Source organism: Salvia miltiorrhiza, chromosome 1 (genome assembly GCF_028751815.1).
Source record: "Salvia miltiorrhiza cultivar Shanhuang (shh) chromosome 1, IMPLAD_Smil_shh, whole genome shotgun sequence".
Lineage (NCBI taxonomy): Eukaryota > Viridiplantae > Streptophyta > Magnoliopsida > Lamiales > Lamiaceae > Salvia > Salvia miltiorrhiza.
The window spans coordinates 56,340,741-56,368,466 of NC_080387.1; the positions used below are offsets into that span (position 1 = coordinate 56,340,741).

General features: G+C 34.4%; 1 protein-coding gene, 2 long non-coding RNA genes and 1 pseudogene across 9 annotated transcripts; 1 reads left to right on the top strand and 3 right to left on the bottom strand.

Moving 5' to 3' along the window:
• Positions 1-1,319: 1,319 nt before the first annotated feature.
• On the top strand, positions 1,320-2,438 carry LOC130997147 (uncharacterized). 3 transcript variants are annotated; one of them, XR_009092986.1, is made up of 3 exons: positions 1,320-1,667; positions 1,747-1,830; positions 2,217-2,438. It is a non-coding gene; the product is annotated as an uncharacterized LOC130997147 (long non-coding RNA). The 3 variants fall into 3 exon arrangements; XR_009092984.1 differs by having other exon boundaries at positions 1,760-1,830; XR_009092985.1 differs by lacking the exon at positions 1,320-1,667 and having other exon boundaries at positions 1,677-1,830.
• A 5,878-nt stretch (positions 2,439-8,316) lies between these two features.
• LOC130997048 (stearoyl-[acyl-carrier-protein] 9-desaturase, chloroplastic-like) lies at positions 8,317-15,305 on the bottom strand (annotated as a pseudogene).
• Positions 9,505-14,448, bottom strand: LOC130997141 (uncharacterized). Its single transcript, XR_009092983.1, has 3 exons — positions 13,764-14,448; positions 13,557-13,672; positions 9,505-9,815 (listed from the first exon to the last, which is right to left on the bottom strand). It is a non-coding gene; the product is annotated as an uncharacterized LOC130997141 (long non-coding RNA).
• A 2,986-nt stretch (positions 15,306-18,291) lies between the features above and the next one.
• Positions 18,292-22,973, bottom strand: LOC130995744 (protein IQ-DOMAIN 13-like). 5 transcript variants are annotated; one of them, XM_057921148.1, is made up of 6 exons: positions 22,402-22,973; positions 21,272-21,378; positions 19,940-20,539; positions 19,609-19,848; positions 19,366-19,497; positions 18,292-19,147 (listed from the first exon to the last, which is right to left on the bottom strand). In XM_057921148.1, exons 2-6 carry the CDS (start codon positions 21,344-21,346, stop codon positions 18,431-18,433), a joined length of 1,764 nt encoding a protein of 587 aa, XP_057777131.1. In that variant the 5' UTR covers positions 21,347-21,378; positions 22,402-22,973; the 3' UTR covers positions 18,292-18,430. The 5 variants fall into 5 exon arrangements, with proteins under 5 accessions (XP_057777131.1, XP_057777153.1, XP_057777139.1 ...); XM_057921170.1 differs by having other exon boundaries at positions 22,420-22,878; XM_057921156.1 differs by having other exon boundaries at positions 22,295-22,878.
• Between the last annotated feature and the right edge of the window lie 4,753 nt (positions 22,974-27,726).

The following is a 27,726-nucleotide window of genomic DNA, read 5'->3' on the forward strand; positions in this document are numbered from 1 at the left end:
GCATCCACTATAAAAATTAATGCATTCGCTGTTAAAATTAATGCACTCAAAAAAATAAAAAATAAAATTGCTCCCTTCAGGATTCGAACCCAGAATCTGCATTCATCCAACAAGATGATACATCCACCATAGATCTTGATGATCGAATGATTGAAAATGGTTATTCGTTCTTCTTTTATTTAGTGGTTCTTTCTTGAACCTCTCCTTATATATATATATATATATATATATATATATATATATATAGGGTTCAACTCTATAGAAAAGGACTCTTAGAGTAAGAAAAAAGAATGAATCCTGTGCGTCGGATCAAATAGAATCAACGGATGAAATCTACAGTTTTTCTAATTTTAATGTAATTTATAATGCACCGAAAATTCATTTTTCGTTCATAAGGGCATTTGTGTAAACATGTGATGAACAAGATTTGGTAAATCAGATCAAATCCCTGAATCTCTCTCATTCCAAATTTATTCACGATCTTCATTCATTCACATGGATTTGGAGTACATTCACATGGCTTTACACAGACAAACACAGGCGCGCCTCCGCCGCAATTCCCCCTCCTTCAGCGCGCCTCTGCCACGATTTTCCCTCGTCCGGCGCGGACCCTTTTCTTCCCCGGCGAAAGCGCCTCCTCTCCGGCTACCCTAGCCTCTGCCCTCTTTTCTCCCTCACCCCTGACGCACACACACCACAACGCATGAAGCCGCCCGCTCCCCTTGAAATCTCCAGCGACAACAACAGCCCGTTCATTATTTTCACCACCATTTCGTCGAACAAGATCCAAATTTCTAATACGGCGGCGATGAATTTTTGTGGCCAAATATCCGATGCACGATTATGGTCACGTTTCTTCGAACAAGTTGGTGATTTTTATTCCGGCGACGATGAACTCTTTTGGTTCAATTGCAGGCGCAGTTGTCTGGCCAGAATTTTTTTATTTCATTAACATAATAATGTTTTCTTGCTCTCATGTTTCATCGAACATGCTTTTACTTTTTTTTCCGACGACGAGGAACTCTTGTGACTGAATTTCCAGCGCACTATTCTGGATAGACAATCGTAGACTGATGTAACTATTTATGTTTTCTTGTACCTATGATTGTAATACTCTTTAATGGTTTTAGGTTTTGATTCTAATTGATGGGTGAAATATCTAGGAATTTGAATTTTTTTCTTCTTTCATTTTGTAAAATATGTTGTATTCATTGGTGAACTTGTATACGTTTTTTATTGCTACTTATAGTTTGGCAATTTGAGGTGTTGTGTTACAAATTCAGCTGTAGGATTCGTTATTAACGTCTTAATCTATGTTCCAGTGTATGTTTGAGCTGTCTTTAGCTTTCATGTTCTTTTCTTTATATCCCAAAACTTCATCTTCAAACTTCCTTTCATTGTCTCGCTTAACAGTCATAACGTTTCCTCGTGCACCTAAAAATTGTGTTGATGTTAACTGAAATTGTAAGTGAAGACATCGGAGGCATGATCATTATACTTATATACATGAGTAGATAATATGTTTTCCGCGTTGGTGCTGTTTCATATTTGTTTCGCTTTTGTATTAAATTCTTTTTAGCATCTGCTAAGTTTCAAATTTGTATCTTACAGGTATATACCAAGATACACCTTTAGCTGGCTGGTCCAACCAATGTGGTTAGTTATAAGTAAGTATCGTTCGCCTCTTTTGACATATTGAAATCGAATTTGGTGAAAACTCATATAAAATTTTGTAATATTCATCAGAGTGTCTGCACAGAGCTGCCGATCTTACCCCGGTGCCTTCTGCTGCCATCGCAAAGGATCTAGTAGAAGCTAAAGCAACAACAGGTGATATTAACATTATTGACTCTGTTTCTGTTTAGAGAATATTCGAACTAGTTGAAGCTAAAGCAACTAGAGGTGATATTAACAGACAACAACAAGAGGTGATATTAACAGTGATTTCTTTGTGAAGGCATTGTTTTTTCAAAAAAAAAATATGTTGGATATTTTGTCAGTTGGATAAATATTTTCTATGAACGCTAAAGTATTTCATACAAACTTTATAGTGTTCTTTAATATAATTGTTATCATTTTGCCTCTTGATAGTGTCTGTAACAATTGTTCTAACTCATGAATCATGATTCTGTTGTTCATTCGATATGGCTTTTATGATTGGCAGATATGGTCAGAGTGACAGAGAATGTTCATTCGCTTTGTGCTTTGAATTTCAGGAGTTCTTTACATTCTGGATAAAAATCAGAGGTTGAAGAAGGAAGAGATTCTAGATCGGAGGACCCTGAACAGGCAACACAGGAAAGTGGAAATGGTGTAGATGGAAAAAATTGAGTTATGTTCATCTAGAAAATGAGATTTGTTCGTTAAAGTTTAAAGGATATAACTATTTGTTCATCAATAATGCTCCTTATGTTCATCAATATTGTTCTTTTGGTTCATCAGTAGTATTCTGCCTAATGATCAGTATGTTCATGTATCAATTTTTTTTATTCTTTAAAAAAAAAAACAAATCATCCATACAACCTAAGAAATTAGTATAGTAATTGATATTTTGGTTATCTATCCAATCTACTCAGTTGTTTATATTGACAAATTTTGTTGAACTTATACAATATATTTAATGAACCTATGAGATGTACATTTATTGGCATGTTAATATTATAGGACAAATAATATGTTCATAAGTTCATATTATAAAGTTCGTCAAAGTCAGCACTAATTATAAGTTCAACATAATTTTCGTTGAACGTTAAACGAACAAACGTTGACCATTAGATTAAATAAGGATATAATAAACGAAAAATATAATTTAGAAATTTGTAGACACGTTGATTTGGTGATGGCCATTATCTCATAGAGAATATTGTTGATTTTCTTTTTAGATGTTTATTTCATGTGTTCATCAATAATGCTCCTTATGTTCATCAATATTGTTCTTTTGGTTCATCAGTAGTATTCTGCCTAATGATCAGTGTGTTCATGTATCAATTTTTTTTATTCTTAAAAAAAACAAATCATCCATACAACCTAAGAAATTAGTATAGTAATTGATATTTTGGTTATCTATCCAATCTACTCAGTTGTTTATATTGACAAATTTTGTTGAACTTATACAATATATTTAATGAACCTATGAGATGTACATTTATTGGCCTGTTAATATTATAGGACAAATAATATGTTCATAAGTTCATATTATAAAGTTCGTCAAAGTCAGCACTAATTATAAGTTCAACACAATTTTCGTTGAACGTTAAACGAACAAACGTTGACCGTTAGATTAAATAAGGATATAATAAACGAAAAATATAATTTAGAAATTTGTAGACACGTTGATTTGGTGATGGCCATTATCTCATAGAGAATATTGTTGATTTTCTTTTTAGATGTTTATTTCATATGTTCATCAATAATGCTCCTTATGTTCATCAATATTGTTCTTTTGGTTCATCAGTAGTATTCTGCCTAATGATCAGTGTGTTCATGTATCAATTTTTTTTATTCTTAAAAAAAAACAAATCATCCATACAACCTAAGAAATTAGTATAGTAATTGATATTTTGGTTATCTATCCAATCTACTCAGTTGTTTATATTGACAAATTTTGTTGAACTTATACAATATATTTAATGAACCTATGAGATGTACATTTATTGGCCTGTTAATATTATAGGACAAATAATATGTTCATAAGTTCATATTATAAAGTTCGTCAAAGTCAACACTAATTATAAGTTCAACACAATTTTCGTTGAACGTTAAACGAACAAACGTTGACCATTAGATTAAATAAGGATATAACATGATTATTTTGTAAAACATGTTCATTCTTTTTATGATTTAAGTTCTTTAAGATGGATTAAGAATTTAAAATATTTATTTTGAATTATTGATTTATTAATACTTATATTGTCCATTGAGTGTGGTACTTGCATTAAATAAAAATTATGAGGTCGTAAGGTTTCCAAGACAATGGACTTTGTTGCGATATTGTTTCATTTCTATGAATCTCAGATTATAGCTTTTATCTATTTCTAAATTTATATGAACTTTATGTAATATCTTGATGAACTTATATTTATTTGTCTATGAACAATTTTATTGAACTTATAAGTAGGGTGGTGAACTTAAATTATTTGTCTATGAACATATCTATAAATCAAAATATGTGCTCGATGAACAAATGGAAATGCGTTATAAGAAAATCGTATGTTGACAGCTAAACATTAAAATGATAATACATTATAATAATTGTACAAAAAAAGAAAATTTGAAATTATCGAATGGGATAACTTATGGCATATCTTAATAAAGAAAAGAAAAATAATTTTCTACAAACAAGAACATAAATCATATGAATATCAAAAAATTAAATGTGATCCATAAAAAAAATACATCTGTAGTTACTTGTTTTTCCCATATAATGACTGTGATTATTTTAATATATTTTTCCCCATACTGGTATTGCATGATTTAATTAATCGTGTGAAGCAATTATCAATTCAATATGTTATGTGTAAGATGAACAATGCAATTAGAAAAATAAAATTGGTATACATTATATTTAGAAGATCCGTATGAATGACACGAATCTAAGTGAATCAATTACATCCAATAAAAGATACCATATTTAAAATCACCACAATATATAGGATAGGCATGCATCGGTTAGATTTAGCTTAGATATAGAAAAAATTGATTACAATAAACGTTCAAATTACACTAATAGCCTTTAATGATTTGGAGGCTGACGAATTCTTGGAAAGTATCATCCATTAGATTAAATAAGATGGAGGGCCAAGATTACTTCTTTCTTCTTTCTTACATTTAGGCCTTCTTCATTGAACCTTTGCCTATATATATATATATATATATATATACTCCCTCCGTCCACGAAATGAGTACCCATTTGTGGACGGCACGGGTTTTAAGAAATGTATGGAGTGTAGTGTGAATAGTTTAAGGGTCCTACTTTTTAAGTGTATTAATTAAAGAGATGTGTGGGGTACACTTGCCAAAAAGGGAAATGAGTACTCATTTCGTGGACGGACGAAAAATGAAATATGGGTACTCATTTCGTGGACGGAGGGAGTATATATTATGTATTATGTAACAAGAATGAAAGATTGTTGGAAAAATAAAAATGTTAGAATTTATTACTCCCTACGTCCTCATAAAAAAGTAATTATTTGTAAATAACACGGATTTTAATAAAGTAATAAGTTATTAATAAAAATAGATTATGACAATTTTTTGTGGACGGATAAAACTGGAAAATTAGGACATCATTTTATGAACAGAGGGAGTATTTTATTTTCCTCCAATATTTAATAGCTCTCGTCACCGATTTATTTTATTGATTTGTTCTGGGTTGAAAATTAAATCTACTTTTTCTATTGCTTACTCTTTCGATTGTTCCTTTTATCTACTTACTCAAATCTGGAAAGTCCCTTCACATATGTGTGACTGCTTTGTCATATGATAAGAGCGACATTGAGGGAAATTACGCACTCAATGCGTTTTATCAGCTATAATTTACAGGAGTTCAAGTTTTATGTGAAATCTCCGATTAAATATGAACACTTGTAGTGGTATTGGAATTCTATAAACAGGGCATGGTTTTCTGGGTTTACTTCCCAGAAAACATGATGGTTTTGATACATATCTTCTAGCGGGGATGAATATATGAAGAACATATGGATTTTATGCACTTATCCAAAATCACAGGGTCTATCTATTGTATGTGGGATCCTCTTTCTCTCTATCAGTATATCAATGTACAATGGAGAAAGAAATAAAACAAAAAATATAAAAAGATAAAGGCAAAGAAAATAAAAGGAAAAATTATAGTAATTAACAGATGAACCTTCAATTTTATTATAACCATAAACTCGTCACTCAATTTTAAAATTAATTTGAAATTGATTTCAAATTAAAATTTTAACAGAGTACATATTTATCTCGTCGACCTTTATGCTCTGAGTAGTTATACATAAGTAATTATCAACTGAATTTCAATGCAATCATAATTTTAAGTTGCTGTTTCTTTCTGTAACTGTTACCGTAGTAAGAGTATGAACAAGTGGAGTGTCAATGTCACCAAACACCATTTTTTTACTTTACATTTCTGGATTTTAGTGTTTAAATGAGCTATCAGTTAAAGTTAGGGCCACTTAAATATATACTCAGCTAGTGACTAGTGTCAATCATTATAGATTGGTCAATTTATTCCATTAATGAAACATTAATTTTTTTTTAATCAGAATTACGATTGCATGTTACTGCGTCGTCGGTTTTCCTAGTTATGAAAATTAGAATCCGTTTAATCATTCTTCTCTTCCATTTTGTTGCATGTGATAGATATAGGTTTTTTTGGAACAACTTGACCTTAAATTTGAAATTTGGACGTCTAAAATTTCCAAAACCTTGATTGATGATGAGTGTGCTGATGTTTTTTTAGGAAAACAAGATGCAGCCGATATTTCTTCAAGAAGAAAATAATACTAATAATTAATTAAGATAGAGCACACAATCTACGTGTAAAGTCGAGTATCCTATGACATATTGTTATCTGCGCCTATGTTTCCAAGTGTGCAGACGTTTTAACCATATCAAATTCTAACAAACCATTTATGAAACAAAGGACCATTTATCTAGAGATAGAGATATCATAAATCATAATTTATCACAAACTATATGTAATTTTAACGTGACTTCTGAAATGTGATAAATTAAAGTATCATCTTTTTAATTTTTGCAATTTCATCCCTTAATTTTTTTTTTTTATCGTCGAATTGTTGAATTAGAGTTTACGTGGATTAGTTCGCCATGTAATATTCATGTTACGACATCGTTTTCTATAAATTGCTGAATATTGAAAATTATATATTGTCCAAATACAACATTAAAATATGTAAAATAAGGGACACATTAAAATAAAATTTATTTTTAAAATATAAAATAAGAACCATTCTTATACCTTAGATAATCAAATCTATGGATGATTCATCATTTTATTGGATGAATTCAAAATATTGGGTTCGAGTTCTATAGGAAGCGAAAACTTTAATTTTAAAATTCAGACATATTTACACAATAAATTCAGATGCATTCTACGTAGCATTTAGATATTTATACATGATTCTTCAAAGATTAAATCTCAATCCTTAAATTATAAATTGATCAATAATATAAATATGTTCCTATTTTACAGAGTAATTTACAACCTAACCACTCCCTTCTTCACAACCTTTTGTCAACACAGAAGGGAATTTTTGCCCATCATAATTTATGTAGACTTAACATGGCTTTATAAAAATATATTTCCTTTGTCTCATGAGAGAGTATCACTTGGGATGATACGAGTTTTATGAAAAAAGTTTGTAGATAATATGTTGAGTGAAAATGAGTGGTTATAGTTGATGACTGTGAGATAATGTGTAAATGAATGGTTGTCATTAAAAAGAAAAGGAGAGACCATGTTTCAAAGTGAAAATGATACGTTTTTACTGACATATGAAAATAAAAAATATGATGATTTTTTATGGGATGGAGGAAATATTAAGAAAAAAAACATGGCTATATAAAAATGAATGAATTTGACACGTCTCTCGTAAGGGTGCCTACAATAAGTTCCAATTTTCAAATGAATTCTATAGCGTCAGATCAATTTTTTAAAATTTATCAACTTTAATTCTATACCAAGTTACCAACACACGTAAAAGAAATTATTTTAATAAATAATTTATATATAAAATTTTATTTTATTTTATTTTATATTAAAATTATTTTAATATATATATTTTTGAACCAATTATTAAATAGCATTTAAAAATATAATATTATAAACAAAAACAAAAACAAAAATTGATATACAATTCATATTTATTTTCTAAGTTTAATCTTTACATAATTTTTTTTCAAAAATTTTACATAATTAATTTTAATTCCAAGGATTCTAGTAATTTAAACTTCTAATAAAACTAATTAATAAATAAATTATTTGTATTGTATTTTTAAATTATTATATTTATAGTATAACAATAGTAACTTATGTGGATGAAGAGTTCTAATGGATATTACTACTTTATTAAACTATAAAACATAAATTATAATATATGTTTAGATTTATTATATTTATAGTATTAAATTACACCATTAACCTTAAATTAAGTATATACGAGGGATATAATAGGTAAATCAAATTTTATAAACCAAGGGTATTTTATAATAGGTATAGATTTTTCTCCAACAATGAAAACATACAAACTCAACTTTGACATGAATCTCATTATTACAAACACCAGCAAATTCAACTTATAGTTGCACTTGTCAGCCGTGTATCCAACTAAACGGGATCCGTGCTCCTTGCTCCGCCCTCGTCTCAGCTCTCTCCTGTAACCTTCTAATTCTTGGACTCAGCCCACACACATATTCCTGAGCTCTCTGCCCTTGAGCAGATAGTCCTCTTAAATCACCCACTTTCCATACACTGATCAAGTGCTCGAGGATGTCGGCATAGTCTTTGGCAGTGTATACGCCGAGGCGCTGAGCAACAGCTGAGAAGTTGCCGAAAAGGTTATCATCACGGCCATCATACATCATATAGGCCGGCATGGTGATCTTCTTCCTCATCATGTCAGCAAAAGCCAGCACTGTTGCATCAGGGTCCATCTCGAATAGCTTTCCTGATATCTTGGTGTATGCAGCTTCATGGCGCTTCTCGTCTGCTGCAATGGTGCCACAGATTTGAGCTAGTTTGATGTCCCCATGCTTCTTCGCTAGCCTTGCAGTGTTGCCATGGGAGATGAAAGTAGCTCTTTCTTGGAAGGATGCATATATAAATCCAAGGTATGGATCCTGAATAATTAGATAATTTTGTTAATCATTCACATAGTGTGTTGTACACATTCAAATAAAAAAGTAGCATTCCTGAACCAATCAGATACTGGATAGTGTTGTCAATTAGTTTCATGTCCAGATAGGTAGAGATAGTTATGCAGAAGATCAGCATGCCTATTTTCCTCAGCAGTCCATGCCCTGTTCCAAACCTGTCATGGAAATAGCAGAGAAGATAGTGGATTTGAAGGTTAGAGTTTGCAAGAAGAAAGGATCGACTGTATTTAATTCTGGGATGCAAGGAATGGAGAAAGAGATGAGTAATTTGGGTGGGAATTTGATGGAAAAGTCAAAAGCAAAGATTGAAATCGGATGCTACACGTGTGTGGCTAAAGATAATGTTGAAAGTGGCTAATTGTGATATTTTGTTTAAGTTGCTTTGGAATCTCACTTTTGGGGATTTCCAATTATTTAAATTGTTGTGTTGGGTCCCACTTTTGGGGATTACAAAACCTAGTTGATGAAAGGAAATACGCAGCCTTTGGAAATCTGCATTTCTCTCTCTCCACTTCTATCTCTCTTCCCAAACTCTTCTTATTTTCCCCCATTTCCCTTATATACACTATTATTACCTTAACAATTGGTATCTCAGAGCCACGTTCTTGGTAATGGCTGATGCTACGCGGTTTAAGGATTTGTTAGAGGCACAGAAAAGATTGGATCAAATCTTACAAACAGAGACTATGAAAAGGGAAGCAGCTGAAATGAAATTACAAGAGCAACTATCTACTGTTACATCAGAAGTTCAAAGACAGTTGGGAGATTTTGCTGGAAGATTTGATCACCTTACAACCACTCTAGCCTCACTACAACTGCAGCTAACCAGTTTTGACCGTGGAAAATCGCCTTTTGGTGATGGTGGATCAATATTAGGGAACCCTCCTGAGGATTTGCAAAGCGGTGGAAATCCAAGGACCCTGTACAAATACAAACAACAATCAGATGGGTCAGGTAACAACCTCATTAACCCTCTTCCTAAATTGGATTTTCCACGATTTGATGGGACACAACCTAGATCTTGGATGCTCAAATGTCAAGGATATTTTAAACTTATTCCAAACATACCAGATCACCAAAAAGTAGTTTTGGCATCAATGCATTTTGATGGTAAGGCAGCACAGTGGTTCCAGAATTTATCACTCGATGAGTCAAGTGTCAGTTGGGCACAATTTCTGGAAATTATTTCAGCTAGATTTGAGGAACTAAAAGAAGCAAAGATCATTTCTGAGTTTAACAAGCTGAAACAGGTGGGGTCTTATGAAGAATATGTGGAAAGGTTTGAAGAACTCAGGGCATGTATGGCTATGTTAAATAAGTCGGGGTATTCTGAAGAGTATTATATAGCAAGCTTTGTTAGTGGGCTAAGTGAAGAACTACAGGCTTTTATACTCATGTTTGAACCTACCACATTGGCTCAAACTATTGAGTTGGGAAAGAAACAAGTGCACACTTTGGAGGCTATAACAAGGAAGCTTAAATTTACTGGGAGGCCAAATACAACTACCACAAGTTCATTTAAGAGAGCAGATCCCAACCAACCTATGTAGAACAAGTTTCCTTCCCCGCAATCAAAAAGACCCTTCTATCTCTTAACTGCTGCAGAGATGGCTGCAAGGAGGGAAAAGGGATTGTGTTATAATTGCGATGAGAAATTCACACCAGGACACAGGTGTAAAGAAAGGGTGATTAATATGATTATGACTGAGGATGAAGAGGAGGCTGCCTCTGTTGAAGCTGTATTAAATGCGCCTGTTTTGGAACCTGAGCAACACACTAATATGGAGGAAATTCAAATGGCTATAAATGTTATTACTGGGGAAGGTGGCTTAACTACTATGAGGGTGTGTGGGGTAGTAGGCCAGCAGAAGCTACACATTCTTATAGACTCGGGCAGTACCCTAAGTTTTATCAAGGAGTCTACAGCTAAAGCGATGGGCTGTAAGATTGAACCGGCAAAACCAATTTTAGTCAAGGTAGCCAATGGCCAAAGGATGGTTAGCTCTACTAGAGTGGTTGGATTCAAGTGGAAAATGCAGGATCATGAGTTTACCTACTCACCCAGGTTGTTAGCTACTGAGGGTTGTGATTTAATCTTGGGGGGAGATTGGTTAAAATCATGCACCCCCATAGAGCTAGATTATGAGCAGATGACTTTTACTGTCACTATTTCGGGGAAGAAGGTTAAGGTGCAGGCAATAACTAAAGATACAAGCTGCCATCTAATATCAGGCCCTACCTTATTCCAGATGATGCATTCGGCATTAGATGACATTGAAGATGTATATTGGGTGAGATTGAAAGCAATACAACATGAGACACCACTCCAACTGGAGAGCCTCTTATCAGAATATCAGGATATTTTCAAGGAACCTACAGAACTTCCACCACCCAGGCAGATTGAACACCACATATTTTTGAAACCAGGAAGCCTCCCAAAACACCAATTTCCCTACAGGTCTCTTATAATCAGAAGGGAGAAATAGAAAGAATTGTCAAGGAACTTTTAGAGTCAGGAATGATACAAAATAGCAGGAGCCCCTTCTCAGCTCCTGTTTTGTTGGTGAAAAAGAAGGATTCTACTTGGCGAATGTGTGTTGACTACCGATATTTAAACAGCTTAACCACTAAACATGAATACCCTATACCAGTTATTGATGAACTTCTTGATGAATTACATGGAGCAAGGTTTTTCTCTAAAATTGATCTACGGTCAGGTTATTTTCAGATCTTAGTAAAACCAGAACACAGATTTATGACGGCTTTTAGTACTCATCATGGGCATTTTGAATTTGTGGTGATGCCGTTTGGGTTATGTAACGCACCAGCCACATTTCAATTCTTAATGAATCAGGTTTTTAAGGATCATTTGAGAAAGTCGGTATTAGTATTTTTTGATGATATCTTGGTATATAGCCGAACATGGGAGGAGCACCTAAGTCATTTGAAGACTGTACTTGAATTGTTAAGAAGCCATCAACTCTTTGCCAAGAAGAGTAAATGCCAGTTTGGCCAAGAAAGGGTGGAGTACCTAGGCCACATTATCACTTTTGAAGGGGTAGCAACAGACCCTGAAAAGATAAGTTGTATGGTTAATTGGCCAGCCCCCACTACACTAAAGCAATTAAGAGGTTTCCTAGGCCTCACTGGCTATTATAGGAAATTTGTGAAGGACTATGGGTCCATTAGCAGGCCCTTAACTTCTTTATTAAAAAAGGGGGCTTTCAATTGGAATTCAGAAACTGATGCTGCCTTTCAAGCCCTTAAACAGGCTATGGCTACTACTCTTGTATTGAGGCTACCAGACTTTACTAAGCCATTCGTCATTGAGACAGATGCTAGTGGAAAGGGAGTAGGGGCTGTCCTTATGCAAGAAGGAAGACCTCTAGCTTATTTGAGTAAGACACTGTGTTTGAAAAATCAAGGGTTATCTATCTATGAAAGAGAATTTCTGGCTGTTCTCCTTGCAGTTCAAAAGTGGAAATATTACCTGCAAGGTCACAAGTTCTATATTAACACAGATCAACAAGCCCTGAAGTACTTGTTGGATCAAAGGATTACAACTCCTACTCAACAGAGATGGATACCAAAGTTGTTGGGCCTTGACTATGAAATCTGCTACAAGAAGGGCCTCGAAAATAAAGCTGCTGATGCTCTCTCTCGAAGAACAGTGAGAGGGGATGATTGTTATGCTATATCTGTCATGGTTCCAGAATGGATGAAGCAAGTTACTATTAGTTACCTGGGTGACAAGTATTTTACTTCCATCTTAGAGGCGAAAGCAATCAATCCATCTGCCTATCCTGAGTTTACATTACATGGGGAGGTACTCAGGTATAAGGGAAGGCTTGTTATTGGGGAGAATTCAGATCTGAGACAAACAATCCTAAAGGAACTTCACGACTCTCCTTACGGCGGTCACTCTGGAACTCTAGGTACTTACATGAGAGTTAAGAGATGGTTCTATTGGCCTAAACTGAAGAATGATATTAATGAATGGGTTGCAACATGCACTGTGTGCAACCAAAATAAAGCCATTGGAGGATCATACCAAGGCCTTCTCCAACCTCTCCCAGTCCCTGATCAGGCTTGGTCACACATCTCTATGGACTTCATTGAGGGAATTCCAAAATCACTGGGTAAGGATGTTATATTGGTCATAGTGGACAGGTTTACTAAGTACAGTCACTTCATAGCGTTATCACACCCTTATACGGCTCAATCAGTGGCTAAGGTATTCCTGGACAATGTCTACAAGCTTCACGGCCAACCTATTAGCATTGTTTCAGACAGGGATAAGGTATTTACAAGCCTGTTCTGGAAGGAGTTGTTTAAATTAATGGGAACTCAATTGGATATGTCTTCGGCCTATCATCCACAGTCAGATGGTCAGACTGAGAGGGTCAACCAATGCTTAGAAACCTACTTGCGATGCATGACTCACCACCACCCCAAGCAGTGGACACGGTGGTTATCCCTAGCTGAGTTCTGGTATAACACTAACTTTCATACCAGCCTCAAAACCTCCCCTTTTCAAGCTCTATATGGTTTTCCTCCTCGACACTTCAACTTGCAGTCCCAATCTCTTACCACCAGTACAGAAGCTCAAGAATATATGCAAGAACGACAGAAGTTTGTGCATCAATTGAAGGAAAACTTACTTGCAGCCCAGAGTCGTATGAAGTTTTTTGCTGACAAGAAGCGCACTGAACGAGAATTTGAGGTTGGCGATTTTGTCTATCTCAAGTTACAGCCCTACAGCCAGTCCACAGTCGCCCTACGGAAGAACCTTAAGCTGTCACCTCGTTTTTATGGGCCTTATAAGATCATTGAACGAATTGGAAAGGTGGCCTATAAACTGGACCTACCTGAAGGAGCCCGAGTTCATCCGGTATTCCACGCCTCTCTCCTCAAACGAGTCATCAGTCCGTCAGCCAAGGTTTTACCAGATCTGCCCCCATTATCTGAAGACGGTACCTTTTGTGTTTCACCGGTGGGATTCTTGGACCAGCGAGTGGTTGAACGAGGTGGAGTGAAATTTCCCCAAAAATTGGTTCTTTGGTCGGCCAGTGATACTGAAGCAATTAGCTGGGAAGATGAGGCATTCATGGTGAAATCTTTCGGCAAGATCGATCCTTGGGGACAAGGATCTCTGGCGGCGGGAGGTATTGTCATGGAAATAGCAGAGAAGATAGTGGATTTGAAGGTTAGAGTTTGCAAGAAGAAAGGATCGACTGTATTTAATTCTGGGATGCAAGGAATGGAGAAAGAGATGAGTAATTTGGGTGGGAATTTGATGGAAAAGTCAAAAGCAAAGATTGAAATCGGATGCTACACGTGTGTGGCTAAAGATAATGTTGAAAGTGGCTAATTGTGATATTTTGTTTAAGTTGCTTTGGAATCTCACTTTTGGGGATTTCCAATTATTTAAATTGTTATTTTAAATTGTTGTGTTGGGTCCCACTTTTGGGGATTACAAAACCTAGTTGATGAAAGGAAATACGCAGCCTTTGGAAATCTGCATTTCTCTCTCTCCACTTCTATCTCTCTTCCCAAACTCTTCTTATTTTCCCCCATTTCCCTTATATACACTATTATTACCTTAACAAAACCGCCCACGGAGTTGCGCTAGCTCCTGTTTCATCTCGCACACCATCGAATGTATTGAGAAATGTTTGATATGTAGGAAGAGCTTCTTCGGTGATCATATCGCCAACCAAAACAACAAAATAATCATCCGGAATCTCCTTGGCTCTTTCCCTCAAATCCTTCAACTGCTCGTGAAATTCATCACAACATGGATCAGGCAGGAAATCCTGAGGCTGCCAGCAAGTTTCTACAGGCTTGAGGTGGATTAGCACATTATCCTCAGCCCAACCTTCCAAAGATTTAAATATCTCCATTTTTTGTGGCGGCATGGAGTGTGTTACCTTGCGTGCTGGACTGAAAGGCTTCTTCGTAGTCTCAACATCTCTACAAAAGAGTGGTGCAGTGCAGGGGCATATAGAGATTATTAATTGTTATTTTGGAACACATAAATACTCCCATAAAAACATGCATAGTGTGAGTGGAGAAAGAGTCCTACATTGATTGTGATGTTTAGTGAAGAATTATTATTACTATAAATGGACTATGCATGTTTTTATGGGATGGCCGGAAAATGAAAACTACGCATATTTTTATGGGACAGAGAGTATGAAGTATTAACATACAAGAGCATTTCTTGACTTATGCAAGACAATGATGAGGTTTCCAAAACATGAAACAAAATACGAAAAGAGAGAGAGCAGGAAATATACATTAATTAAAAATAAATAAGGAGCTTACTTAGAAGCAGAGCATAAGGCGGGAGATGGGAGAGGGAAGGAGGAGCATTTTGGAAAGGTGATGGCATTCAGCGTCAGGGCCATTGATAGAGAGATGATGGCACCACCCAAATTCTGTGTGTATATATATTGAGACTCGCGCACCCACCTATATATTTAGGCATGTGTTCTTTTAAATTGAGCTGTCAAGTACTTCATTTTTAGATGTATTTTAGATCATTTTCTTTCAACTTAAGTATTTTAGATTTCAAAACTTACATGTATATACAGCAATTCATACAAAAAATTTGGATGCATTGCATGATATAAAGTATATCCCTAGTTGAGGCTATTATGAATTACTATATTATAGTAAGAAATGTATAGTAATGTGTGTGTATGTTGGCCTACTAATTGAATTAGTTAATACCTAAGGTTAAATGTAGCTAAATGTGGGCTATCCACACAAATATTGTGACATATATTGTACTATTGTTTGGTAATGTATTTATTTTCATTATTGTCGTACCTTTTTTTTTTTAATTGGATTATTGTCGTACTTTATTCAATTAATTAATTTATGGCTTCATAAGCACGTTTATATAGTCATAAAGAGAAAAGATATCTAAGACTCCCCCGTCCCACGAATCTTGAGTCACTTTCCTTTTTCGGCCGTCCCACGAATCCTGAATCCTTTCCTTTTTTGGCAAAAAAATTCCCTTTATTCACATTTTTACTTTTTCACCTACGACACTTAACACACTAAATACCATTTTCTTAATTCCCGTGCCGAAAAGAATTGACTCAAGATTCGCGGGAAAGAGGGAGTATTTATAGCAACCATCCATGAGTACCTTAATTAGATAAAGATAGTACTATATGTTAATTCATTATTTAAAATGAATTGAAATTTTAAAATATCTTAAATTAGATATAAAAAAATAGTATATAGTATTCCCTCCGTCCCACGAATCTTAACACGTTTTTCTTTTTGGACCGTCCCACGAATCTTGACACATTTCCATTTTGGGTAATAATTATTACCTTCTATCTCCTACTTTATCACTTTTATTACTCTCTCTCTCTCTCTCTCTCATATTTTATCATTTTTATTACCTTCTCTCTCCTACTTTATCACTTTTATATTTTATTAACTACACACTTAAAACACTAATCTACAACTCATTAATTCTCGTGCCGAATCCAAACGTGTCAAAATTCGTGGGACAGAGGGAGTACATGTTAATTCATTATTTAAAATGAATTGAAAATTTGAAATATCTTAAAGAGGTGTGATTGAAAAAATTAAAGGCTCGTTTGTCATGCATGATAAGTGTGAGATAGATACCTATAACACATAAAAATTATTTGCTTCAAAAATCAAAGCCTTTTATGAATTAATGGACTGTTATCTACTAATATATTCACAGTTATACGCATAATACAATTCAGTAACTGTATTTGCAATTTTTGTCATTTGTTTGAAGTATTAGTAGTTTATTTTCAATTCATATTTTAATTGATATAATTTATGTTCTTAATTTGTCAAATTTTTTATTTTTACTAGTTTGTAATTTTTGAGTTTTTACTCATTTTTGCTAGATTTATTTTATTCTAATTATATTTAAATTAAAAATAATATAAAATCATTGTGGTTGGATAACTGGAGTAGTCATGGGTAAATCATCAAAAAATAGATGTAGTTGGATTCGAAAGATATTGATAATGTAGAGAAAAAAATACTCTCTCCGTCTCAATTGAATAGGCCTCAAGGTTTGGACACGAATATTAAGAAACGGACAATTTATAATAAAATAGGATAGAGAAATTAACTTTTTGTGAGGATATTTATCCAAAAAGTATGAGAGATAAATAAAGAATAGATAATTATGTGTGAGACATAATGACATCTATATTATATATAAAAGAGGAGTTTTTCCCCTCATCTTTTCCCTCTCTTTTTTCTCTCTCTTCTTCCATCAATTTTTTCATTCTTTTTTTCTTTTAGTTTTTCATAATTAATTCTTTTGTAAATTGTCAAATTTAATTCATGATTTTTTTTCAATATGAATCTATATCTATATTATATATAAAAGAGGAGTTTTTTCCCTCATCTTTTCCCTCTCTTTTTCTCTCTCTTCTTCCATCAATTTTTTCATTCTATTTTTCTTTTAGTTTTTCATAATTTAATTCTTTTGTAAATATTGTCAAATTTAATTCATGATTTTTTTTCAATATGAATCTTAAATTTAATACTATTTTATAAAAACATCAAAATTAAATTTAAAATGAATAAGTTATGAAAACTTTAAAATATTTTATTTTCTCTCTTTTCATTAAAATTTTATAACTTTTTATTTATGTTTGTATATGAAAATATTTATTATGACGTGTAACTCTATAATAATAATGTGTAAATGTTAATTTTTGTTATTGAATAATTTTTATTACACTTTATACAAAGTTGTTAATATAATTTTTAAATTCAAGATTTTATTGAATAATTGACGTGAATTATTTTATTTTATTTTTAAAATATATTTTATATTTATTTAAATATATCGTTAATTTCGATGTTCATCGTGCCATTCGTTCTAGTTTGTTGTAATTAATGAGTTACGTGAGGTTATTGATTATGTATTGACTTTCCATTTTAAGAAATTGTCTATTGAATTGGAACGTTCAAATAAAGAAATATGAGTATTAAATACTCCCTCTGTCCCACTTATTTTGATACTTTTGCTCTCTACAAAAGTGTCAAGATAAGTGGGACGGGGAGAGAATATTAAAAAACAATTATTATTGAATGATTGTGCTGAAAAAAGGTTCACCCATTACCATATTCCGTATTTGGTTTTATTTGCCTAATTAGACCAATTACAATTTCTACAATTAAAAAACACATTGGAAATTTGAAATTGATAATTCCATGTGTTGTTTCACTCACAAAATGCGACTATGAAAAAGCACATCCTAGATCCAAAATATCGTAGTTTAATTCGTGTCATTTCAGAAGATTTTTTTTTTTACATAAACTCTTTATTCTTAGCGGGGGGGGGGGGGTGATAAGAAGTAAATGCATGGCCAAAAATTGTAAAACCAACCACTCCTATTCATTATTGTACATCAGTAAGTAAAGATTTCAACCCTTCATACATCAACAGTGTATAAAATTTAAAAGACCAACCTCAATAATCTTACAACAAATACATGCACAAAAATTAGAAAAATCACACAAATCTGTTAAATGGCTTTCTCCCAACTAAACCTGCAGGCATAGAGACCGTCGAATTCACGCTGAAATCTCCGATGGAACGCGCATCCTCGCGTTTCTCCGTTCCCACTTGCGAAGCAGAATCCCTATTAGACCCTTTGTTCCACTTGAATGAGCCAGCATTCGGAGTCAAAGGAAACGAGAACCTTCTCTTGGAGTCGCTGCTGCCAGGAGTCCCCGGAAACCTTTCCCTCGGATTACTATACGCTCTCGCTTTGGCCTTGGCCGAGACAGTAGGTGTCATGTAGTTAGGAACAGAGAACGGAGGGCAGCTCACGAGACTATCATCATCTTTCAAAGGAGTATCGTAACCTGAATTACCCGCACTTGCTCTTGGTTTCGAGAACTTGGCATAACTCGAGCTGCTTCCAAGAGGACTCCTGCCCGGGGTGGTCTGAAAGTGCTTTGCTCGAGCAGGGACTGCTGACCTGGATGATCGGGGTGTGACAGACTCATGATTGTCGAACATGAGATTCCCGAGCTTGCTGCTTGCGTGAGGTTTGAACTCTGAAACGGGCCTCGGAGGGGTTAACGAGATGCTCCCCGTTGCAGCTTGGCTCTGGGAGCTACCGGCTTGAGGTAGCTGACGTTCTAACCAGTTCCACCACCATGGGAATCCGTTAGATCGAACGTCAGAAGAACTTTGAGTTGATTTTGCATTAGATTTCCAGAGCTGTTGTGACAGATAATAACAGAAGCAACCAAAACAAGTCAAACATCTAAGAATTCTAATCTTTCTGGATATTATGCCTAATCACCATTTTCATCAGATTAAACATTTTCAAAAGATTCTTAGAATTTGCAGCAACGAGCATATGAAGAGTGAAGGAAAAACATTAACTCCAAAGTGACATTTTTCTATTTGAACTTGGCCGTGACCTAATCATTTACCTGGTTAGAGTACGCATAGGCCATTGCTCTCTGTCTCTTAATGACAGCCTCGACTCTTTTCCGTAGCCTTGCATCCGCCTCCTCCTTTGTTAGCACGCTATCATCCCAATCGTCATTTTGGCCAGCCTCAGACTGCGCCAACAAAGAAATTCAGCAATGATGATGTCAAACTACGTGTGCAAGATGGTGAACATTCGAAATGATATCTAGAAAAAAAAACACATGTGACTTGCAAGAACTCACCATCTGGTTCAAGGTCCATTTGCTCAGGGTACTCTCCGCATCCTTATTACTCTTATATGTGTGGTGCTGGAGTGCTTGGTTCTCTAACATTTGGATCCGCCGTGACTGAATTTGTGTTTGAACCCTGACCAGGAGCTGCATTTGTTTCATGGCGTTCATTGTCTGCCGTTTTACATTCTGTCCTTTCACCACCACTTGAAGCCTCACTAAACCCCTCAAGGCTCGGAAACTCCGCCTTGCCTGTCATATTCAAATATACAATGAGTCAATCAAACTACGCGAACAAGAGAGGGGCCAAAATAGCTACCTTCTTAGAGAGTTAGAATATTACCAGGTAACCTCTATACGCTGCCTGGATTTTCGTGGCCGAAAGTTGCTGGTCTCTTAAAGTCGGTTCTGGCCTCTGCACATACCTGATTTCCTTTCTGCTTTGAGTTGCCTTAGGAGGAGCAGCCTTGGAAGGAGCAGCCGCCTTGGAAGAAGCAGCAGCCTTGGAAGAAGCAGCCCCGGAAGTGAAAGCTGTCAGAGGAACAGCCTTGGGAGAAACAGCCCCAGTGGAGAATGTTTTTGAAGGTGCAGCCTTTGGAGAATCGGCCCTTGGAGAAGCAACCCTCGGAGAAGGAGCTCTCGGAGAAGGGGCCCTCGGAGAACAAACTCTTGGAGAAGTAGATTTAGGGGAAGAAGCTCTATGAGAAGCGGCTTTTGGCGAAGCAGCCCTTGGTGAGACTGGCCTTACAGGCAGAGCAGGGGGTGATTTTGGCCGTTCAGAAGATGTAGGAGGAGGCCTAATCAGCAGTTGATCAGCTTCACCTAGTATTTTCTCGATGCTGCTAGGCTCTCTGAACAGGGGAATAAACGATTTGGTTTCTCCGTGCCTTAAAATTCCCTTACCCTTCTTCTTTTCCTTGCTGCTGCTCTTCTTGTCAGGTCCCTATAAAATTAGAAGAAAAATTTTCAAGCTAGCAAATGATGATAATCAGAAATTAATATGCTTAAACACATCAAACTTGCAAAAACGATAAGCAGCATTCATATAATCTATGGCGAAATTCATTCAAACATTTGTAAGCAGTGGGAAGACAAAATGGGTGTAGTATCCACAGGAACAAATTGAAATGACGAATGCATACAATGTGAATTCTGGACATCTTTGTCAGCTGATCATTTAGGTTTCAGAGCTTTCCACATTATAAATTACAGCAACACATTAACAAGACCTTCCAACATAATGACAAGATTAGTTTGAAACTTACAAGAGACATATGCCATTCCGAAAATCACATCAATTACTACAGAAAGGAAATCGGAGGACATTGAGAAATCAGGCATTCCTACTTAGACAGTCATTTAAAAAAAGGGCATTCGTTATTCAAAAGCAACAGAATTTTGTTACGGTTCTTATCTGGTTTAAAATTGAAGGTGATCAAAGTTAATATCTGGTTATTCAAAAGCAACAAAATTTTGTTACGGTTCTTATCTGGTTTAAAATTGAAGGTGATCAAAGTTAATATCTGGTTATTCAAAAGGACATTGAGAAATCAGGCATTCCTACTTAGACAGTCATTTAAAAAAAGGGCATTCGTTATTCAAAAGCAACAGAATTTTGTTACGGTTCTTATCTGATTTAAAATTGAAGGTGATCAAAGTTAATAGAGTAACTTACATCGGCTCGCTTTTCCTTTGAGTTGTTTGTGAAAACCCTTTTGATTGCTGAAAACCAGCTTCCCTTCTTCCCCATGTTCTCAGCATTACTGTTTCTCCCACAATAACCTGCACGAGTGTCAGATAGTTTAGGCTTTGCAATGCCATCCAGCTAAATAACAAAACATACTTTCATTAGCATTCTACGACGATGAAAAGTTTGTCATGCATATGAGGGCTTGACAAAAAATAACATCTCATGAACTTGATCTGCATCATTCGGCACAAGATGGGAATGAGCAACAAGTCACATAGGAAGATAGGCAAAGGTTTGAAGCAATAAATCTTACATCAACTTCAAGAATAATCCAACTCGATCTGTTCAAGAAAGTTAGACATAAAAGTTAGACATACAAGCTCGAATTCTAAAACCCGATTCAAAAGCACCCAAATTGAAGGCCACTGCGAATAATAGGTCAACTCGGGCCCTCGCCCCCAAAGACGGGGGCAAGAGGAGGAAAACACAAAGGGTTGAAATAGGGGTCGTGTCTTTGTGAATCACACACTTGTATCAAGTTCAATCTGGAGAAAACGTGTTATGCAGCTATGCTAAAGCAGTTCATATATATTACTAGTATTGTATTTATACAATCTTGGTTGTATTACAAGGGCATACCCAAAGAGAAGTTCTTTAATAGGGAAGAAATTTGAAGGCATTCTAGTGCTACAGAACCCTCCAACGTCAACAGCTTACCGAATCATACTCATTATTTCTCAAATCAAGAACTAGTTAACTAACACCAGCAAATTATAAGCCTATCCCCCAATTTACAGCAATTTCTCAAGCAAACAAAAAAGATCCACCCAATTTAGCAGCAGCCTCCACTGAAAATAAATTCTTCAATTCAAGGATGAGGTCGTGCAAAGAGAAGCAAGAATAGAAAAGAAAAAACAGGAGCAAAATTACAGAACCAACAAATAAAAATAATACATAAAAAATTCTTGACATGAAAAGAAGCAAAAGAAAAAAAACAAAAACAAAAACCTTTTCCTGTTTTCCATCATTTGCAGGCAGAAACAGGCCTAATCCCAAGAGATCATATGTATAACTACACATGCAATTAAAAAAAAAGATTCCTAATTTCTCATCACCTTAACTGCTGCTCCTACCTCCAGAAGCCTTTAACAAAGCTGCACCGACTAAAAGAAAGAAGAAAAACCAGCCCGGCCCCTTCTCTTTCTCTCTCTAAGCCTATACAAGTTTCTCTCTCTAGACTCTAGGCCTTTATCCAGCCTCTTTCTCGGTGTGCCATAACATACTTATTTCCTCCATAGCAGCACACCCTTTTCCCAGCCTTGAATCTTTGAAAAATTGGTAAACTGCCCACAACTTTTTACCAGTGTGTGTGTGTGTGTGTGGAACTTTGAATCAGGTTCTTGCTTGCAAAAGGTTGCAACTTTATTTTCTAATGTTGGGGCTCCCCACCTTTTAGCTCTCTCTCTTGTTTAGGGATAGTTCCTTCCTTTCTTCAAGGCGGCATCATGATTAATAATGATGAGAGACTAACATCATTTCTATGTCAGACCACAATTTCACAACGGAAGAAACATCTAAATTCAACATAAAGAAAGAATTACGCTTCCTAGGATTCACTACCTTGCCTTAAACGTACATGTCTTAGCGAGAGAAAAAGAGTTTGCTTTGTCTTAATTAATTAGTCTTCTTTTCATTTTGTTTTTCCTCAACAACTTAGTTATGTTGGAAGGTAAAAGAGCTAAATGTTCCATTTAAGAGAAAAAGAGAATTAGTTAGAAGGCAAAATTAGTTCAAAACATTATCATTTATTTTCTTTAATGATCTAAATTAATAATCATACCATACATAATTGCCTTAAATATATGTATTGTCGAGAAATTTATTTAGACTACAATATTTTTTAATAAATATATTTGTTTTAAAAATATATATATTATTAGATCGTTTATTCTGGTAAAAAAAAAACTCCATAATATAATTGTTTTTTGTGAATCTCCTTAATGTTAGATGGAGATTATTATACGTTAAATTAACAATTCTTTTAATAGAATTTTGTGGTCCTAAATAGACAGATTTTACTGTTACTTTCACCACTGTGTAATCCATTTTGACCATTGTGTAATATATGTCAAAATGTTTTCTCTTATGAATATGTATAATAATTAATACACATAGAATAATTAATCTAACAATTTTTTTGGAAATAAGCCACAGTCCAAATATGTCTGAAAATTTGAAATTGTATTTTAAAAAGATATTCGGTTAAATTAATAGTATATAATTCGAACCAACCGAATACTCCCTCCGTCCCATGAAGTATGACACACTTCTTTTCGGCACGAGAATTAAGAAATTGATATTTTGTGTTAAATGTGATAGGTGAAAAAGTGAAAATATGAATAAATGATAAATTTTTTGCCATTTTTAGAAACGTGTCATGCTTCGTGGGACAGACCAAAAAGGAAACTGTGTCATGCTTCATGGGGCGGAGGGAGTATAAGTCAAGGTGTAGTAATTTGGAGTTTTCACCAAACTGAATCCAGCTTTAGATTCGATTGTACCCAAATATTGTCATTCATTCATGTTATAATTTTCAACCGTGAATTTTGAAATAAAATTATTTGGGTCAAGTCATATTTGTTTTACCAGTCAGTAAAAAGAATTTTGAAAAAATACAGTTTTAATCGTAAACTATTAGTTATCTGACATAACTACCTGAATACTTATTATTAACTACACATGCAAACTATCTCAAAAATAATAAAAATACCCTAAAATATTAATATTACGATAAAATGTGTAAATCGTCTAAAAATTAAAAAAATATTAAGTTGGTCAATTTCCGACGATGGGTTCCTGGAGTATATCTTATTGGCATTAAATTTCAATTCTATTTTTCCCTTTAGATGACATTTTATACTTCTTAAAAAATAAATTATGTATCGAGTTTTTGAATAACTTGGAATAATTCTTCAAAAATTGACAATTGTATATTTTTGTTATTTTTTTAATAATTTATGTATTTTATTGTAATCATTAAATTATTTAAGGTGTTTTATCAATTTTCAGATAGTGCGTGTGTGATATTATAGTTATCAGTAATTTATTACTCCCTCCGTCCACGAAATGAGTACCCATATTTCCTTTTTGGTTCGTCCACCAAATGAGTATCCATTTCCTTTTTTGGCAAGTGTACTCCACACATCCCACTCACAATAAAAGTGGGTCCCTTATTCCACTTACACACACTTAATCAATTTCTTAAAACTCGTGTCACCCCCAAATGGGTACTCATTTCGTGGACGGAGGGAGTATATTTAGTACTCCGTTGTTATGTAAAATGTTTTTTTTTTTTTCAAGAAAAGAATTTAGTACTCCTATGCTATAATTTTGTGTGTAGGAGAGAAGTAGTTGGGCAGTAGTGCACTCAAATTGGGATTCTGGGGCCAGCTGGTTGTAATTCAACCAACTTTACTTGAATGGGAAGACTATTTTCAATATGAGACAGCAATATCATATCTTATTTTACCCCTACCCACTAATTCCTAACCATTTGCTCTTTATTTTACTATTATCTTAATCATTATTATTTGGTGTGACATTGATTTGTATTGTAATTTAATCAATATCCAAAAACTCAATCACCAAATTTGGAACAAACAATCAAAAGGCAAAAAGCGTCACTCCAACGGTCGCCTTAACACTTACAGTTTTAATTTTGGCCTTTTCTCGTCAGTCGTCAACTTACGCGCGCCCCCCCTTCGCTTCACACTTACCGCGTGTCTCTAGGTGTAAGTGTGTGTTTTTTTCTCATTTTATTATTACACATTATATCATGAATTTCAAAAAATAATCAAAAGCTGGTACAGACTATTATATCGAAATCAATAATATAAATTAAATACAATATTTAGAAGAAATCTCTTTGCGACGGCGACTGTCAAATTAAATACAATATTTAAAAAAGATAATTTCATCAACTTTGCCATTCTCTGTGTGGTTTTTTAGTTTTCGAGTAATTTGTTTTTTTTTTTTTTGACTTAGGGCCAGGGGAGAATTTCTTTTTAAATTTCTCTTTAATTTTTTTCCCTTTATTTTATATAAAAGAGAATTTCACAATTTCTTATTAATTCTTTTTTCTGTGGTGTGATAATATTATTTTTTATTAGAGTGAAAATGAGGAATGAGAAATTATGAAATTCTATTTGTAGAATATAAAGGGAAAGAAGAAGAAATTTATAAGAATGATATTTTTTATCCCTTATTTTTCATGATAAATTTACCATTGAAAAAGAATACACAAATAACATTAGTTTTTGTATTGTCTAATGAATAGTGTGATACTGAACTATATGTAATGCAGGCGCTAATAGCATTATTAAAAATGAACTTTACAAAGACTGAGCTTTAGTTGACATTTATCGAATAGCTAAATCTTTTTTGTATGTTTATTTATTTATCTTATTGTGTTATTTATCACAATTGATAAATTTAAGCATTGGAATTAGCTTAACGTGTATTGAGGCCTGCATGTTCAAACTGAAACTATGATCTTTTGATCAATATAATTATGTCATGTTTTGAAATTTATACTATAATCTCCGATTCGAAATTAATTTTAAATTAATTTTGAATAACAATTTGTAAACTAAGAAGAAATAAATATCATAATCTTTACAAAATTTTAAAATAATACCTGAAAATCAAAATGATCATCCATTAGTCTCTCAATTAGCCACCATTAATCTTTAAATTTTAATTTTTTTTTCTCATTTTGTAAATAGAGCACACTTTTTTTCATTTTCATTAAGTATATATTGAATAAAATATTTAATTATATGTTTTGAAGGAAAGATCATAAAAGGACATTTAATTTGATACAATATGTAAAAAATAGATTTAAAATAAACAAGTTATGATAATTTAAAGCTTTAACATACTATTAGATAATTTATATCTTTACACAATAATGTTTACTTTAAACTAGAAACCTTTAATATTTTTAAGGGTTAAGGTACAAATGCCCCCCCTAAACAAGACACCCCTAGAGCGTATCCCTTCAGCTTTTCGAAAAGCTTGCCCTAGATTATCCGTCCCCCAAATTGCTTTAAAATTTGCATCTCCGTAGCTCTCCATTTTTGTTTCTTGAATCATGCAACAATCGAATGTTGAGTTGCTAATTAACTATACATTAACAACCGGAAAATGTATAGATTAAGTTATGTCTATATAAATGAAAATTCCAATGTTGCACGCTTAAATTAAGAACTAACTAGGGGTGATCATCGGTTCGGTTTGGTGCAAAATCGAACCAAAAACCGAAAATCGAAAACCGAATCGATGCTAAAAAATGGCACCAAACCGCACCAATTCTAGGTGCCAAACCGAACCGAAATCAAATCGAAAAAACCGTCGGTTTCGGTTCAGTTTACCAAACCTATGCATGGACTGGAGTCGGCGCCGCGTTTGGAAACTGGATGGGGGTAGTCGTCGTGTCTGGACTCTAGGCAGTCGACTGGCGGAGGCAGGCGAGTCGCGGACGGCTGGAGTCGCAGGCGAGTCGGCGACGGGCGGACGGCGGGTAAGGACGTCGGAAGAGTGGAAGGCGAGTGAGAGGGAATCAGAGATTGGAATGGAGATTGGAGAGAACGGCGCCTAGAATGGAAATAGGAAGGGAATCAGATTTTCACTTAAGGTTTCTTTAGGTTAACATTAGAAAATTAAATATATATTATAAAATATAAATATTTAATAAAATATTAATATTTGTCGGTTCGATTCGGTTTAAAACCGAACCAAAAACTCAGAACCGACACCTAATCGAAATTTTTCGATTTTTGATTTCTGAAACCGAACCAATAAAATTGGGACCGAACCGCGCCAATAGCATTCGGTTCGGTTCGGTTCGATTTTCAGTGTTGGTTCGGCACCCCTAGAACTAACAACCATCCCGAGAGAGAGGGAGTGAAAAAAAATGTATAGACAGTGAAATAAATAAATAAACTCCTGAAAGAAAAGGTAGAAATTTGAAAGTGAAATAAATAAATAAAACTCCAAAAAAAAAAAGATGAAAGATGAAATAAATTTTGGTAGTCTACATGTTACGCAGTCTGTCTGGCTCTGGCACAACTCCTGTGCCTGCTGAAGATTTTTTTTATATGGAGTATATATTTTCTAGTAAAAAAAAAAATACGTGTCCCGTGTTTGTGTCTCGATCAAAATGGAAAATTTTGAATAGATTTAATGATAGAATTTCTTTTCATGCTTCAGAAATGTTCATTTTGGTTGTGGAACACGGATGGTGCATTAAAAAAAATTCCACCTTTGACCACCTTGGGTGACATGACATAGTCACATAGGCAAACAATTTTAGAGGAGTCGTGCGAAACATCATTAGTTAACATTGTCAAATATAATACTATTGTATAATTCGAAAATAA